The sequence below is a fragment of the Astyanax mexicanus genome, unplaced genomic scaffold (genome assembly GCF_023375975.1).
Source record: "Astyanax mexicanus isolate ESR-SI-001 unplaced genomic scaffold, AstMex3_surface scaffold_48, whole genome shotgun sequence".
Classification (NCBI taxonomy): Eukaryota; Metazoa; Chordata; class Actinopteri; order Characiformes; family Acestrorhamphidae; genus Astyanax; species Astyanax mexicanus.
In genome coordinates this window covers 56,018-71,163 of record NW_026040058.1, presented here as the reverse complement: position 1 = coordinate 71,163, position 15,146 = coordinate 56,018, and the positions used below count along the sequence as shown (strand labels likewise).

The following is a 15,146-nucleotide window of genomic DNA, read 5'->3' as shown; positions in this document are numbered from 1 at the left end:
AAGAAAATGCAACCATTCAACTACTGTGCATTGTACAGAAATCATTGCATTAATGTGCAACTGTCTGTCTGTGTGTGTGTTTAACTTCACTTTACCGGTAAACTTGAGAGTGGGTCCACATTCATCGTTTTCCATGTGGGAACCACATACATGTCAGCAATGTAAACATCTTTCCCCTATTTACAACACAACAAGATTAGCAAATGTATACAAGTACCCATGAAGAAGTATACAAAATAACAATGTTTGAGCTTCTGTAATTAATTACATGTTTTTGAGCAGCTTCTCTGATGATCTTAAAACATGCATTCCCAATCTAGACGTAATAAAACAAAATAAAGGCATAAATTACACACAAAAAAAACTATTTCTGTGCCTTTGAGCAAGCATGCTGCAACATGAATATACTTACAGTAGACTCCATGCACTGATTTAACCCAAGACTCCACAAGTCCTCACGTGTAAGACAGATATTGTCATCTTTAACAATCAATTCTGCTGCTGGAAGGCTTTTGTCCAGGACATATTTCAACTGCAATTAAAAGAGTTAGCAAGGGAGGGGGGGTGAGAATGGTGTGAGAGTGTAAGTATGTGAGAGATGGTCTGAATATACGATTGCAAAAAATTATTGGTAGTGTCTAACAGTGTGTGAAGGAGAGTGAAATTTGGAATGGGCTAGGTGGAATCATCCCCTACCAGTTTTTCCTGGAGAGGACCCAAGTCTTTTTCCCATTTCTCTCCAGAAAAAGCATAAGGATGGTCTGTTGCTTCATCAGGTGTACCATACTCATGGTCCTGAAGTGACACACATGGAACTGCTCCATGATCTGAAGAGACAATAAAAAAAATTAAGTCTAATATTAATAAAATAAACTTTACAATATACACCTTACATGTCAACCATTACAAAAAAAACACTACTTAGCTCTTACTTTCCAACCTGTAGAAAGGCCTTAGCCGTGAGACATTGATGCAACATCGAGTCCCATTATCTTTCACCACTGAAGCCACACCCTTTTTAGAGATACTATCCACAGTGAAAGGACCTTTGTGGCGGTCAGCAAGGGTGTCTTTTCTCTGTTTTATATTGAAATCTTGAGAAATCAAGACCTCATCGCCAGGACTGATTGTGCTCATTAGCTTTCTCTTACGGTTCCTGTAAGACTTTTGTTGTCTTTTCTGCGCATTTTCAATGTTTCTAAGCACCTGAAAAAAAAAAATTACACTTTACTACATGCCATTGAATTAAAAAAAACTTCTGTGGTCAGACTACATGAATTTGGACCCAACCTTCTCATTTCAAATTTTCATTTCATTTACTCGGGTGTCAAGATCATCTTCTGGGTCAGCAATTTTAAAGTCTTCTCCCATGGGACAGGCGTTCATAACCTCTGGCAAATGAGGGTGCCGATGGAAGAATAAGAAATACGGGGTGTGCCTGGTTGAAGACTGGTTAAAAACAAATTAAGTTATCAGAAATAAAACATTATATATCGATTACATTATATATCGACCATAATGAATGTATAATGAATACCCACTTGCTTAGCAGTGTTAATACCATACACAACTGCAGGTAAATGGATGTCCCAATCATTATGGCTTTCATTTACATACTTCCGCAATACACGTTTGACATTTTGATTTGTTCGCTCATCCTATATATATATAAAAAACAACAACAATTAAAACATTTCCTAATTTTTTTTAACATTACAGGGAAATGTCAAATAAAATTATGTTGAAAATTACCTGCCCATTTGTCTGAGGGTGGTAGGCACTTGAGACAGCATGTTTGATTTTCAGAGTTGCAAAGATGTTTTCATTCAGCTGTGTGCAAATCATCAAAAAGGAAATACAGTGTGCATAGCAGAATGTCAGAAAAACATGTGTGCTAATTAAGATAAATATCAATGTTAAGAATTCACATTATACTAGACTTTTACCTCATTAACGAACTCTCTCCCTTGGTCAGTAATAATTTTCTTGACCATGCCGAACAAGTAGAGTGTCTTTATGATGGCTGCTGACACTTCAGTTGCAGTCTTATTTTGCAGTGGCTCAGCAACAACCCACTTTGTATATAAATCAGTCATGGTCAACACATACTTGTTTTTTTGACCAGTTTCTCGCAGTGGGCCAATTAAATCCAGGCCAATCACCTCCCATGCAGCCTTCACCTAAACACATATTTTCCATTACCTTTCAAAACATTTATTTTCTCTATTAAACAAAACAGAATTTGGAATACCTTAATAGAATGTAACACTGGTGTCCCCGTCTTCATGGGGTCATTTAGTTGGCAGCGGTGACAACACTTCACCTAAAAAAAAACAAAAAAAAGAAGAATTAAGTTGGGACAGTGTCTAAACATGTACAAAAAGTAAAATAAAATGCATATCATAAATACATATTAGAATAAGGGGTGTGCTATATAATTTCGTGCACAATAATATTTGTCGTTACATTACTTTGTTTTTGTTACACTATTTTTATACAAAATCAGAATCTTGGTAACTATCTATGAAAGATTTCTTTTGTTTCTACTGAATAAATAATATGAGGCTGAAGTTGGTTTGATATTCGCAGCTGCCGCTTCACTGAACCACCGTGAACTAAAGGGAGCGTTCACAAACTGTTCCGCATATTATATTTAACACCTCACATATCAACACTGAAGGAGCTATAATGAAGAAAAGCAGTACAGCTGTTTATTAACTATGTAAATATACATTATGTTATAAAATGCAATTTTATATACACGACCTTCCACTTATTTTCTGTTCTAGTGTAATTCATTCATTTCCTAAGTAGAAAACATCTTAAATAGAGAATTAGCCTCCTACCTTAAGAGAAAACCTGGCATTAGCCTGGCCAGAGCTAACTGTTAACTGTAAAATATTTATTTTAATTACTGAATATTAAATTAATACATTTTATATATAATTTAAAAAATACAATAATATTTTAAAAGCCGTTGCGCTCAAAAAAAAAATCCAGTGTGATTTTAAGAATTTTTTCATCTTGGGCCAGACCAAATACTGATACTGATAAATGATATGAAATTCTAGTCTCCTATTTTAAGGAAAACCTAGAATTAGCCTGGCCCGAGCTGATTTTATACTGTAAAATGAATTAGCAACATAGCATACACAGCCATAATGCAGCAAAAATTTAATATAAGCTGATGGTCCAGTACGATTTTGAAGGATATTTAATCTTGGGCCATGCCAAATACACATGATATAATGAGTTTTAGTCTTCTACTTTAAGAAGAACCTGAAATACTTTATACTTTAAAACGAACTGGCAACATGGCATACAAGCTATAATGCACAAAAATTAATGAATATAAAGCCAGTGATTCCAGTGCGATTTTGTGAATACTAGAACTCTTCATCTCATGTTTATTTGTTCTGGTCCAAAATGAAAAAGTCCTTCAAAATCATACTGGAACGTCAGCTTAATATTCAATTTTTGGTGCATTATGGCTCGTATGTCATGTTGCTAATTCATTTTACAGTATAAAATCAGCTCGGGCCAGGCTAATTCTAGGTTTTCCTTAACATAGGAGACTTCAATTTCATATCATGTGTATTTGGTCAGGCCCAAGATGAAAAAATTATTTGAAATCACATTGGAACATTAGCTTTTTATTCATTTTTTGTGCAGTATGGCTCACAAAGGTTTTTAAAATATAATTTTATTAAATATTTTTTTCATTATATATTAAATTGTTAATTATACATTCAATAATTAAAATAAATATTATACAGTATACAATTAGCTCTGGCCAGGCTAATGCCAGGTTTTCTCTTAAAGTATGAGGCTAATTCTCTAGTTAAGATATTTTCTACTTAGTAAATGAATGAATTACACTAGAACAGCACGTTAAAGTAAAACTGGAGAAAGTAAGTGATGGAAGGTAGTGTACATACAACCAAACGAATCAGGAGCTGCGAATATCAAACCAAATTCAGCCTTGTATGAATAATACTGTAATATTTATACTAAATAAAACATTTATATGTACTGTGTTGCAGTTTTACGCTCTGGAAATAAATAAGAAATTGTGTTATAACTTCACAACATACCCACTCAGTTACATCTTTCATTAAGGTAGGCCAGAAGTATCCAGCAATCACCCTGTCTCTCGTGCCTCATACACCGTTGTGGTTGCCGGTGCCGGAGTTATGGCACTCCATCAAAACAGACCTTTTTTCCTCCTCAGTACAAACAACTAGTCTCATATACGTTTTATTTGGTCCAGTGTAAAACAATCGGTTGTCTGCCGAAAAAAAAACACGTTTCATATTTAATTACTTATTGATATAATAAAATACTCCGAGCTAAATTAGCTAGCATAGTTAACCTAGCTATACTAACTAGTTCACATAACGGGACACTTCGCTTCCTCAGCTAACGCAAACCTTTCTAAAATATGATATGATTTTAACTTACCTTTTGCTATGAAGTTTTCAGACACACACCGCATTTCCTTGCGCATTTTTTTGTTGCATGGTGGAGTAAATGTTCCACTTAAAATGTACTCTTTCAGAGCTCTGTAAAAACGTAAGTCCTTCATTTTGAAACCGCGTTTTACAAGCTGTTTGCGACAGTGTGAGCGGAACCACAACTTGGCATTGCCTACCTGATCTGTGCCCCTGCTCAGTTTGCAATACAAATCGGGCAGGGGGTACAGATCGGGTAGTGACAAGCAGTAGAACCAAAACTTTTGCAGCTCAAAAACCAATCCTGCTTTAGAGCGAGGATAGGACCGCCTACCTAACTATCATACAAATGCAGAAATACAGAAATAAATAAATTAATAAATGTGGCAATAAATCAATAAATAAATGTAGAAATGTTGAAATAAATGAATGAATAAATAAATGAAAAAATAAATAAATGCACATATAAATGAATAAATAAAAATAAATATAAAAAATTAGAAATGTATTTATTAATTTATTTATTTACCTATACAATTATTCATGCGTGTATTTATTTTTTATATATTTATTTATTTATTCATTTCTATGTGTATTTATATATGTATTTATTTATTTCAACATTTATTTATTTATTCATTTATTTATTTCAACATTTATTTATTTCTACATTTATATGTGCATTTATTTATTTATTTATACGTATGTCATTTTTGGTCCTCCATACTGTAATACTTAAATATATAAATACATCTACATTAATTATAAGGAAAATGTGTTGATTATAAAGATTAAAATAATATAAAGACAATTAAAATAAAGATAATTTAATAATTCATTGATGTCTCCTCCTCAGTAAATTTATATCTTACTCCCTGAGAGCATTACACACCCACCAGTATAGTTTTTCTTATTTATATTTTCTGAGTAGGCTCTAAAAGCAAGTTATACCTTCTCTACACATATTTAATTGTACGCTTGTTTCTATAGATACAACTATCAACTAATAGAATCAAAGTACAGTAATAGTTTAATGTTAAATATGTTTATTGCAGTCATATTTACAAATATAATGCTGTTATATTTTTTCTTTTTTATGACATGACCCTTTTAAATTCAGCATCACATTCTTGAAATAAGTACTTGGAAAATTGGGCACCAGCAGAAGCGAAAGTAGGGGCAGCAACATTAAAACATATTAATTTACTGACAATAATAAAATGTATCTATGATTTTCCTATTTCCTTTTTTTGCCAATATAAAACATGAATAATTTAATTGCTCTGAAAAGCTCCACTATTTTACTTAATGTTGTTAAATTCTCCTGTTGTGTCTAACAGGATAACTGTGTGTGTGTAATTTAATTTTAAACTTTTTCAAGTAAAACATTTTTGTCTCTAGTATACTAATATACTGCATACACAAACAACTTCTAGTGTGATTTTACAAATTAGAGAAATGTTGACTAAAGCTTATTTGGTAGTAGTGAGTGTGTTTATATAAAAATGTGCTAGCTAAGTTAATAACATACACTTTTAACGAAGTAGCAGAGTGTGCAGGAACGTATTACTGAACTCTGGAATAAACAATACAAATAAAGATTTTTTTATATTAACTCACAGACACAGCACCATTTTATTTAACTAAAAAGCTAGCTAAAACAAACATTACACAGTGACTTGTAGAGACACACAACCACTAAGTTAACCTAGCTGACTAGCTAGCTAATGTACAACATCTAAACAAAAGTTCTGTGGAAGCATTTAGGTTAGCTAGTAAAGACCAATTCGCTAGCTAACTACCAAATTGGTTAACTAGCAAGCCTAAATGCTTTTACAGTATGTATGTTTGTAAAAGCATTTAAGCTAACGCTAGCAAACTGGCTGGTTTCTATCCTAGCTAGCTAACTGTTTATAGCTTAGCTAACGTAAATACCGAAACAGTACTTCTGTTCTGGCCTTGTACACTAGTTAACAATTTGAATTTCAAGTAAAAACATACTTTTTGGTTGTCTGTTAGTAACTGTTATAGCAACATTAACATTTACATTAACATGAAATGTGTTTAATGCTACATTCTGAGATAATTTAGCTTCAGATAATATCACCTTGATATGCTGCTAAGTTAGCTAGCTTAGCTAACTGAAGAGGCAACACAGATAGGGTTATAAATCATATTTGACGGCCAAAATATTTATTAAGTCAAAATAAATTATATTTCAAAAAAGGTACGTAATACTTAGTTAGGTTTGCTACCTACCTACAAACTTCAAAGGTTTCAGGATAGCTGACAGTTGAGGAAAGTTGTAATGTTTGAGGAATCCGCGCGCCAAGTGCTACGAGAAACCGCACGGGTTGAACTGGGCTGATGCGCAGGGGCACCAAGGTAAATATCATCTAGATTCATTTACACTCTAAACGTTGTCACACGTTTGGGGTGTGCGCGACGGTTGGTTTTGGGGTCTAGGGATGCTGATCGTGTGTGTGCGTGTGTGTGCGTGTAGCAGTACTATAACAGGCTCTGTGTGTGTGGGTGTGTGTGTGTGTACTATAACAGGCTCAGTGTGTTTGTGTGTGTGTGTGTGTACTATAACAGGCTCTGTGTGTGTGTGTGTGTACTATAACAGGCTGTGTGTGTGTTTATGTGTTTTTGTGTGTGTGTGTGTGTGTGTGTGTGTGTGTGTGTGTGTGTGTGTGTGTGTGTGTTTGTGTGTGTGTGTTTGTGTGCGTGCGTGCGTGCGTGTGTGAGGAGCAGCATAACAGCGGGAGTAAGTATTCTTACTGACAGGAGTCATCTATAACTGTAAATAAAAAGAAAATATACAAGTCAGCTTTGGTAGAAAAGTGCTAACAGTAGGGAACAGTCAGTTTTCCACTTTGTTAGTGCAGTGCTGGTACAGGGTCGTCTGCCGTATTTGAGCCAGTACACACCTGTGTTCAGAGAATCAACAGGTCAGGTGCGACAGTCGTTCACCAGCACCAAAACGACTGCTCAGTGACACTGATGTAGAACACTCAGAAAGTGACACTGGGCCAGCTGTGGGCCAGAAGTATTTTTCTGCTTGCGACTCTAAACCAGCAGTGCCGACTTAGAAACGACTCCGGGCCAAAGTCGCTGGCTATCTGGGCTAGCTCTAATTTATAAGTTATAACTAGCTAACCTAGCTTTAATTTACAAGTTATAACTAGCTAACCTAGCTTTAATTTACAAGTTATAACTAGATAACCTAGCTTTAATTTATACGTTATAACTAGTTAACCTAGATTTAATTTATAAGTTATGACTAGCTAACCAAGCTTTAATTTATAAGTTATGACTAGCTAACCTAGCTTTAATTTATAAGTTATAACTAGTTAACCAAGCTTTAATTTATAAGTTATAACTAGCTAACCTAGATTTAATTTATAAGTTATAACTAGCTAACCTTACTTTAATTTATTAGTTATGACTAGCTAACCTAGCTTTAATTTATAAGTTATAAATAACTAGCAAACCTAGATTTAATAGACCACTGAATGTCATGCATACCTGTCAAGTCTCCCGTTTTGGCCGGGAAACTACCGTATTTCACTCCTCTTTCCCGCCGTCCTCCCGTATTAGTATTTTCCCGTAAATGTCCCGTTTTATATTAAGATTTAAAAATATATATTATTGAGGAGACAGGGCACTGACCGCTCTGTGTCTCTTAACCAATCGTGGAGCCGGTTCAAGGAGAAAGTCCCGCCTTTCAGGAGAAACATCCACTTAGCTTGCTAAGGAGGGTCAGTGTGGGGAAGCCCCCCCGTCGCTGTGAGTTCAGGCAGCAAGTCGGAGCAGCTGATGTTAAAACATATCTAGATATACAGCGATTTTTCTTAAAGAAAGGTAACGGTAGGCTAATCATGTAAACTGTGATGAGATTTTTCTTATAGCGGCTTAAAAATAAACCGAAATAAACACACAGATTAAACCTTTTAAAATAAAAAAATTACAGCTTGTGACTCAGTTTAACTAGAAATGTGGAGAGGACCGAAATTAACTGAACTGATCAGGAGTGATCAAAAGAAAGAAGTATTAATTAAAAAATATTAATTGTGTAGGCCACTTAGGATTAATTTTTTGATGGATTATATGTGGTCCATGTCCTTTTAGTAAAAGCTCATAATGCTATTTTTAGGTCACCTACAGTCATTTTGCAGAATTTGTGCACCCTTTGTTAAATTTTAAATCTATTAAATAAATAATTATATAATATAAAAGAGTGCATTATGGCAAAAAAGACATGAAATCTTAACTTTTTTTTAATATCTAGAAAAGGACTTTTAATTTGGCTGTATTAAAAGAATGACATATGTAGGAATGTCCACAACATTTCAGATTCTGATAATCTAATTGTAGTGTGTAAGTGGTTCACATGTGGTTATTTTAGATTTTTTGTAAACCTGTCTTAAAATGTAAAGGATACTGAACCTTCGTTGGGCTGATGGGACGGCTTTAAGCGGACAGAGGAAAATATCCCTTATTTTTAAATCTAAAACTTGACAGGTATGCTTTTTACTACAGCAGCTAAGTAGTGTATGCTATGTTATAATTTATGCTCAACTATTCCCAAATTGTAATGTGTGCCATATTATAAAGTTATTTTAAAATTATTTTAAAACATTTAACCATATAAAAACATATAAAAAATTTATCTGTTCACAAATTAGAATCAATGATTCAAAACATTGTTTACATTGTTTAAGCCCATTCACAGATATCATGCTCTGACCTCATGTACACGCAGATTATATTTCAGAACGCTTGTTTGTGATTAAAAACTGAAATAAATCAGTGAACGAGTCACTTTAAAACTTTGAAGGAGAGCTCACTGTTGATTTCCACAATTAATCAGACATTCAGCAGACAGCGATGATGCAAAATTTCTTTGACCGCTATGCTCATTGCCTGCGGATGCTGTTTTTGTTCGAGTAGAGTTTTTTGTGCTCTGGCTTTCGGCTTTTAGCATGGCTATCTCCAGCCAGAGATCGACTCATTCCACGGCTCTGAAGCGGGGCCAACAGTGGCTTGTTGTAGGATGGTAACACTGCGCCGGCCTCGGCTTATCTTAATAGTATATTGTATGTGTAACCCGGATTATTACTATTATTATTAAGATGGTGTAGCTGAATTCCTATATCGCCCGCAGCTGTGCGCAATCAAGAGTCCTATTTCATCACTCACACTCGCCGAGGCGTCAGCCGAAGGCGTCAGCTGTTGTGTGAAGACCCTCTCGTGTGAAGACCTAAACTCAGGTAAAGACCTGCGAGTCTACCTGCGCGAGTCCACCGAGCAAGGCCACCGACAAGGCAGCCCGTCCTACTGCCTCACAAAATGTGCTCCCATCACATTCCTGTTATCTCCGGTATGCACAGAAGGCGGAAAAACACACATAGGCGCCAGGATCATACTAACCTGCGTCAGCTAAGGCAAACCACGCACACTACTACCTCATTCTCTGTTGGGCTGTGGAACTGCCAGTCTGCTGTTAATAAAGCAGACTTTATCGCCTCTTATGCCAACCATCTTTCAGTACAACTGCTGGCTCTGACTGAAACCTGGATTAAACCTGAAAACACTGCTACTCCGGCGGCACTTTCTAATAATTACTCCCATACCCATACTTCTCGTCTCTCAGGACGAGGAGGTGGAACTGGTCTATTGATCGCTAATGGCTTAAGACATAATCCACTACTACCTACAAATACATATAATTCTTTCGAGTACCACGCCACACTGGTTAATACTCCAGCAAAACTTGCTGTTATTGTTATCTACCGTTCTCCTGGACAAATGGGCGAGTTCACACATGAACTAGACATGCTACTGTCTTCTATCCCCGAGCAAGATTGTCCCATGCTCATTCTAGGGGATATGAACATCCACCGTGACAGTACCAACTTCTCACACTTCTCATCCCTCATGCAGTCTTTTGATCTGGAGCAGGTCCCCAGCCCCCCTACACACAAAGCTGGCAAACATCTTGACCTGATCTTCACCCGAAACTGTGACGCCGACTCTTTAACCGTCACTCCTTTGCACCTCTCGGATCACTTCTTCATGCAATTCATTGTTCATATTTCGAAAAAACCCACAGCTACTCCTACTTTGGTCTCGTTCCGACGAAACTTCGAGATCTCTCGGCCGACCAGTACTCCTCGCTGTTGACTGACAATATGCCTCCACTAGGCTCATTTTCATCACTCAATGTAAACGATGCCACCAAAACTCTCTGCTCCACTCTAAGCTCCTGTTTGGACAACCTCTGTCCTCTAACATCTCGAGCCATTAGCTCAAACAAACCGCAGCCATGGCTCAAAAATGACACGCTCAGGGAACTACGCTCCAAACTCCGAGCTGCAGAGCGAAAATGGCAAAAGAAACAAAATAATACAGACCTACAAAACTACCAACTGCTCCTGGCTTCCTTTTCAATCAGCATCATTACTGCTAAAGCTGAATTTTATCACAAAAAAATCAGCTCCCTCACAGACTCCCGGAAACTATTTGCTACATTTAAAACACTACTCAACCCTCCACCTCCTCCTCAGGCTACCTGCCTCACAGCTGAAACACTTGCCTCTTTTTTCACTGGGAAAGTGGCAGCTATCAGCAGCCAGTTTACAGATGCAACATGTAGCAGTCCTACTACATGCTCTGCTAATCGGTATCCCTCTACCGAAGGAGTCGCCTTCTCCTCGTTCGCTCCTCTCACTGAGAACGAGACACTGGCTCTCCTAACGCGTAGCCACCCTACTACGTGTCCACTTGACCCAATTGATTGCACCTGCAATCATTCCGGCTATCACTCACACCATCAATGCCTCCCTAACATCTGGTGTATTCCCGACTGCTTTTAAACAAGCACAGGTGACACCACTGCTTAAAAAACCTACTCTCAACCCCGCCCAGGTTGACAACTACAGACCGGTCTCACTACTGCCATTTCTTTCTAAATCATTAGAAAGAGCAGTTCTCAATCAGGTCTCTGGCTTCCTCTCCCAGAATGACCTCCTGGACCAAAACCAATCTGGTTTCAAAAAAGGGCACTCCACGGAGACGGCTCTGTTGGCTGTGACTGAAGCGTAAAATAAAAGTGGACTGCCAGAGCTGCAGGACAGTCCACAGTGCTCATTCTGCTGGACCTCTCGGCTGCCTTCGACACAGTCAACCATGACTTCCTCATAACCATACTCTCAAACATGGGGATCTCAGACAACGCGCTGTCATGGTTCAGATCGTACCTCACTGGACACTCGTTCAAGGTGTCGTGGCAAGGACAGCTGTCCTCAGCACACTCCTTATCCACTGGGGTTCCCCAGGGCTCGGTTTTGGGACCCCTCCTCTTCTCAATATACACCACCTCTCTTGGTCGGATTATCCGCTCACATGGCTTTTCCTACCACTGCTTTGCTGATGACACTCAGCTATACCTGTCATTCTCACCTGAAGATCACTCAATCTCTGCACGTATATCACAGTGTCTCTCAGACATATCCGCATGGATGAAGGAGCATCACCTTCAGCTAAACCTATCAAAGACTGAACTTCTGGTTATACCAGCGAAACCATCTTTTCAACACAACTTCGCCATAACCATCGACTCTTTCTCTCTCACCGACAAAGGTTGCTAGGAACCTAGGTGTTATGGTTGATGACCAGCTCTCTTTTACGCCCCAGGTGGCCTCCGTTGCTCGATCCTGCCGCTTTGCGCTTTACAACATCCGAAAAATCCGACCGTTTCTGACGCAACAGGCCACCCAACTCCTAGTACAAGCGGTGGTAATCTCTCGCCTTGACTACTGCAATGCAGTACTAACTGGCCTCCCAGCCAGTGTAGTAAAACCACTACAGATGATTCAGAATGCAGCAGCACGTCTGGTCTTCAACCAGCCAAAACGGGCACATGTCACTCCGCTGCTTATTGAGCTCCATTGGCTACCGGTTGCTGCTCGCATCAAATTCAAAGCTCTTACGATCGCCTACAAGGTGATGACAGAACAGGCTCCTTCCTACCTGCACTCACTCCTGAAGGCTTACGCTACCTCCCGGCCGTTGCGCTCCTCCAATGAGCGTCGCCTCGCTTTGCCCAACATTCACACAAAGCAATCCAGACTGTTCTCATACAGAGTTCCACAATGGTGGAACAAACAACCTTCCACTACCAGATCAGGAGAATCTCTCGCTATCTTTAAGAAACTCCTGAAGACAGTGCTCTTCAAAGAGCACTTGCTCTCCTAAACACCACTAACAAACTAACTACTTCTAACCTCATCTCCTTCTTCCTCTTCTCTACTCTCTACTCCCCCACCTCATTTCCCTTTGACCTCCTTTAGGCCCTATCCAAAGATGTTGTTACCTTTAACTTCTATTATTTTGTTCTTTATTATTGTAAGTCGCTTTGGATAAAAGCGTCTGCCAAATGAAATGTAATGTAATGTAATGTAAAGATAAATCCAAAGCTTGGCTTTTAGCATAGCTAGCTAACTCTCCTCTTGTCCGTGTTAAAAAAATACACAGAAATGGTAAAACTATGTTGCATCTGGGGGCAAAGGAGCCGGCTTCGCGTGAGCCAACTCCTTGTGGATTACGAGAAAGAAGCAGAGTTTGTTGTCACATATACATGGAGGTGCAAGAGAAGCCTGTTTTTTATTTTACTCTCTGCATTTTTTTTAAGCGAACTTATTTAGAAATGATGGTTTAGTCCGCCCTGCAGCGACCGGCTTCAAGTGTAACGTGAGTCAGCCCAGACTGAAAGACCTGGGGGCTAAACTAAAAAGCATAAATCTGCCCAAAAAGCAGAAATCAGATTATCAAATTGAAGAAAGAAAAGAAGGAAAAAGAAAAAAGGCAGAATGGAGTTTGCTTGTTATGCAAAACCCAATTAAAGTTAACGTAGTACACTCCAGACAGCTGCTGCTGATGTTTGTATGCTCACATGAGAAAGAGAGCGCAAGCTGCTGACTGGTAGAATTGCTGCCTAAATGTGAGTTGTTAAGGTGTTAAAGTAAGTTAGCATTTTGGTTCAGTGCGTGTGCTATAGCCTGTTGTTAACTAACACAGCAGAGCTGAAAGTGTTGAGACTTAATAACGTTAAATGATCCACCTAGCAATATTTCTGCAGCATATATAAAAAAGTAAATATCCTACCAATATCACTGTAGGCTCAAGTGCACACTAGTAATATATTGAGCAATAAAGCAATTTATGATTTTTGTCTGGTAAAAAAGCCTTGTCCTTGCAGTGCAGTGCTGTGCTTAAAATCTATTGTCCACACTCAATAAATTCATGATGTTACCAAAGCCAATGAATAATCATGTTAAATAACTGTGATCTCAATATCAATCAAAAATAATTGTGATTATGATTTTTGATTCGATTCTGAACGTACAGTTTCTCCCTTTCTCGTGTTTAAGAGTAAATGTTTTAAATCAAAATTTGCACGTGTCATGGATCAAAACGTTAGTACACAAACCAGATGTAGTCTAATGTTTTAGGTATTTGAGCACAAGTAGGTCAAATGCATCAATACAGGTAGTGAATGAAAGAACCGCTCATCAAGAGAACCCCTCCTCCTTTTTTTGGCTTATGTTACTGTGCACGTTACATGTACTGGCATGGATAGGGGCCCACTGACATTGAGAGTGTACAGGGCCCAGTCTTTGCTGCTACGCCCCTGCTAGCACTGCTGGAGCAGCATTAGCATAAGCTGCTAGTTGCGCTTAGCACTAGCTCTTTCACCGTTCAGAGGCAAGTATATCAAACTGTAGCCTGCGTGCTAAAACAATCTACATGGGACAAACTGCAAGGTAATTTCTCCCTGGCTTATCAGAACAGGGTTCCTCAGTGTAGCTCTGTCGTGCGGCATTTACTACGTCCAACCGTGGCTAGTGGTTAGCTGCTAATGCTAATGCTGCTGCACCCAGCCTTAGTGGAAATCTGGAAATCTAAGCAAACGGAAGTGCTTTACTAACCCAAATAAACGGTATTACATAGGTAGTATATAGGATGACAGTCCAGACCTAGGCTTAAGCAAATTCCCTCTAGCTGAGCCTTCATAAATTCTATTTAAATACCCCAAGTATATATAATGAGCAGAATTTCCCAAACAGCCGCTGTGGCTTGGGTTCTGCTCTTATGATTTTTAACATGTGGTTGAGGTAGCTTATTTAGTAGAGTGTTGGCCTGTGATCATGTCGGTGAGATCACCCATTATATTATTTTTTTTTACTTGAAGGTTGGAGTTCACCCTACACAAACATCCTGTAAAAGATCTATTTAATGTGTTCTGTGTGCATTCACACATGATGATCAAAGATAATAAAGTGTTTTTGGAACCAACATAGCAACATACTGTTTTTAGCAACATGCAGATAATATGTATATCCTGCTAAAGCCATTACTCTACTGAGAGCAAATTTAAATACACAATGAACACTAGAGGACCTGCAAAAAGATGTAATGTTAATTTAACTTGAATTTAACTTTAAATGTTCTGTTACAGATGTTGGAAGTGACACCTTTACAGAAATACCACAAACTACTACGACTGAGCTGCTCACTACCACTACAGGTAAACTACTCTTTGAGATTAAAATTCTGAAAAAACGCAATTTAAATTGGACTGAATAAGAGCGATCTGGGGCGTTTTCTAGACTATCGAGATTCGGCAAAAAC

The 15,146-nt window shown here is 38.0% G+C and overlaps 1 protein-coding gene across 26 annotated transcripts in view; it reads left to right on the top strand.

Moving 5' to 3' along the window:
* The window catches only part of LOC111190550 (alpha-tectorin-like), a 68,818-nt gene that overhangs the window by 14,878 nt on the left and 38,794 nt on the right, over window positions 1-15,146 (top strand). For all 26 annotated transcript variants that reach the window (XM_049473953.1, XM_049473946.1, XM_049473938.1 and 23 more), the window contains exon 3: window positions 14,974-15,042. In XM_049473953.1, the coding sequence (XP_049329910.1) occupies window positions 14,974-15,042 (69 nt within the window). The remainder of the gene's footprint in view (window positions 1-14,973; window positions 15,043-15,146) is intronic.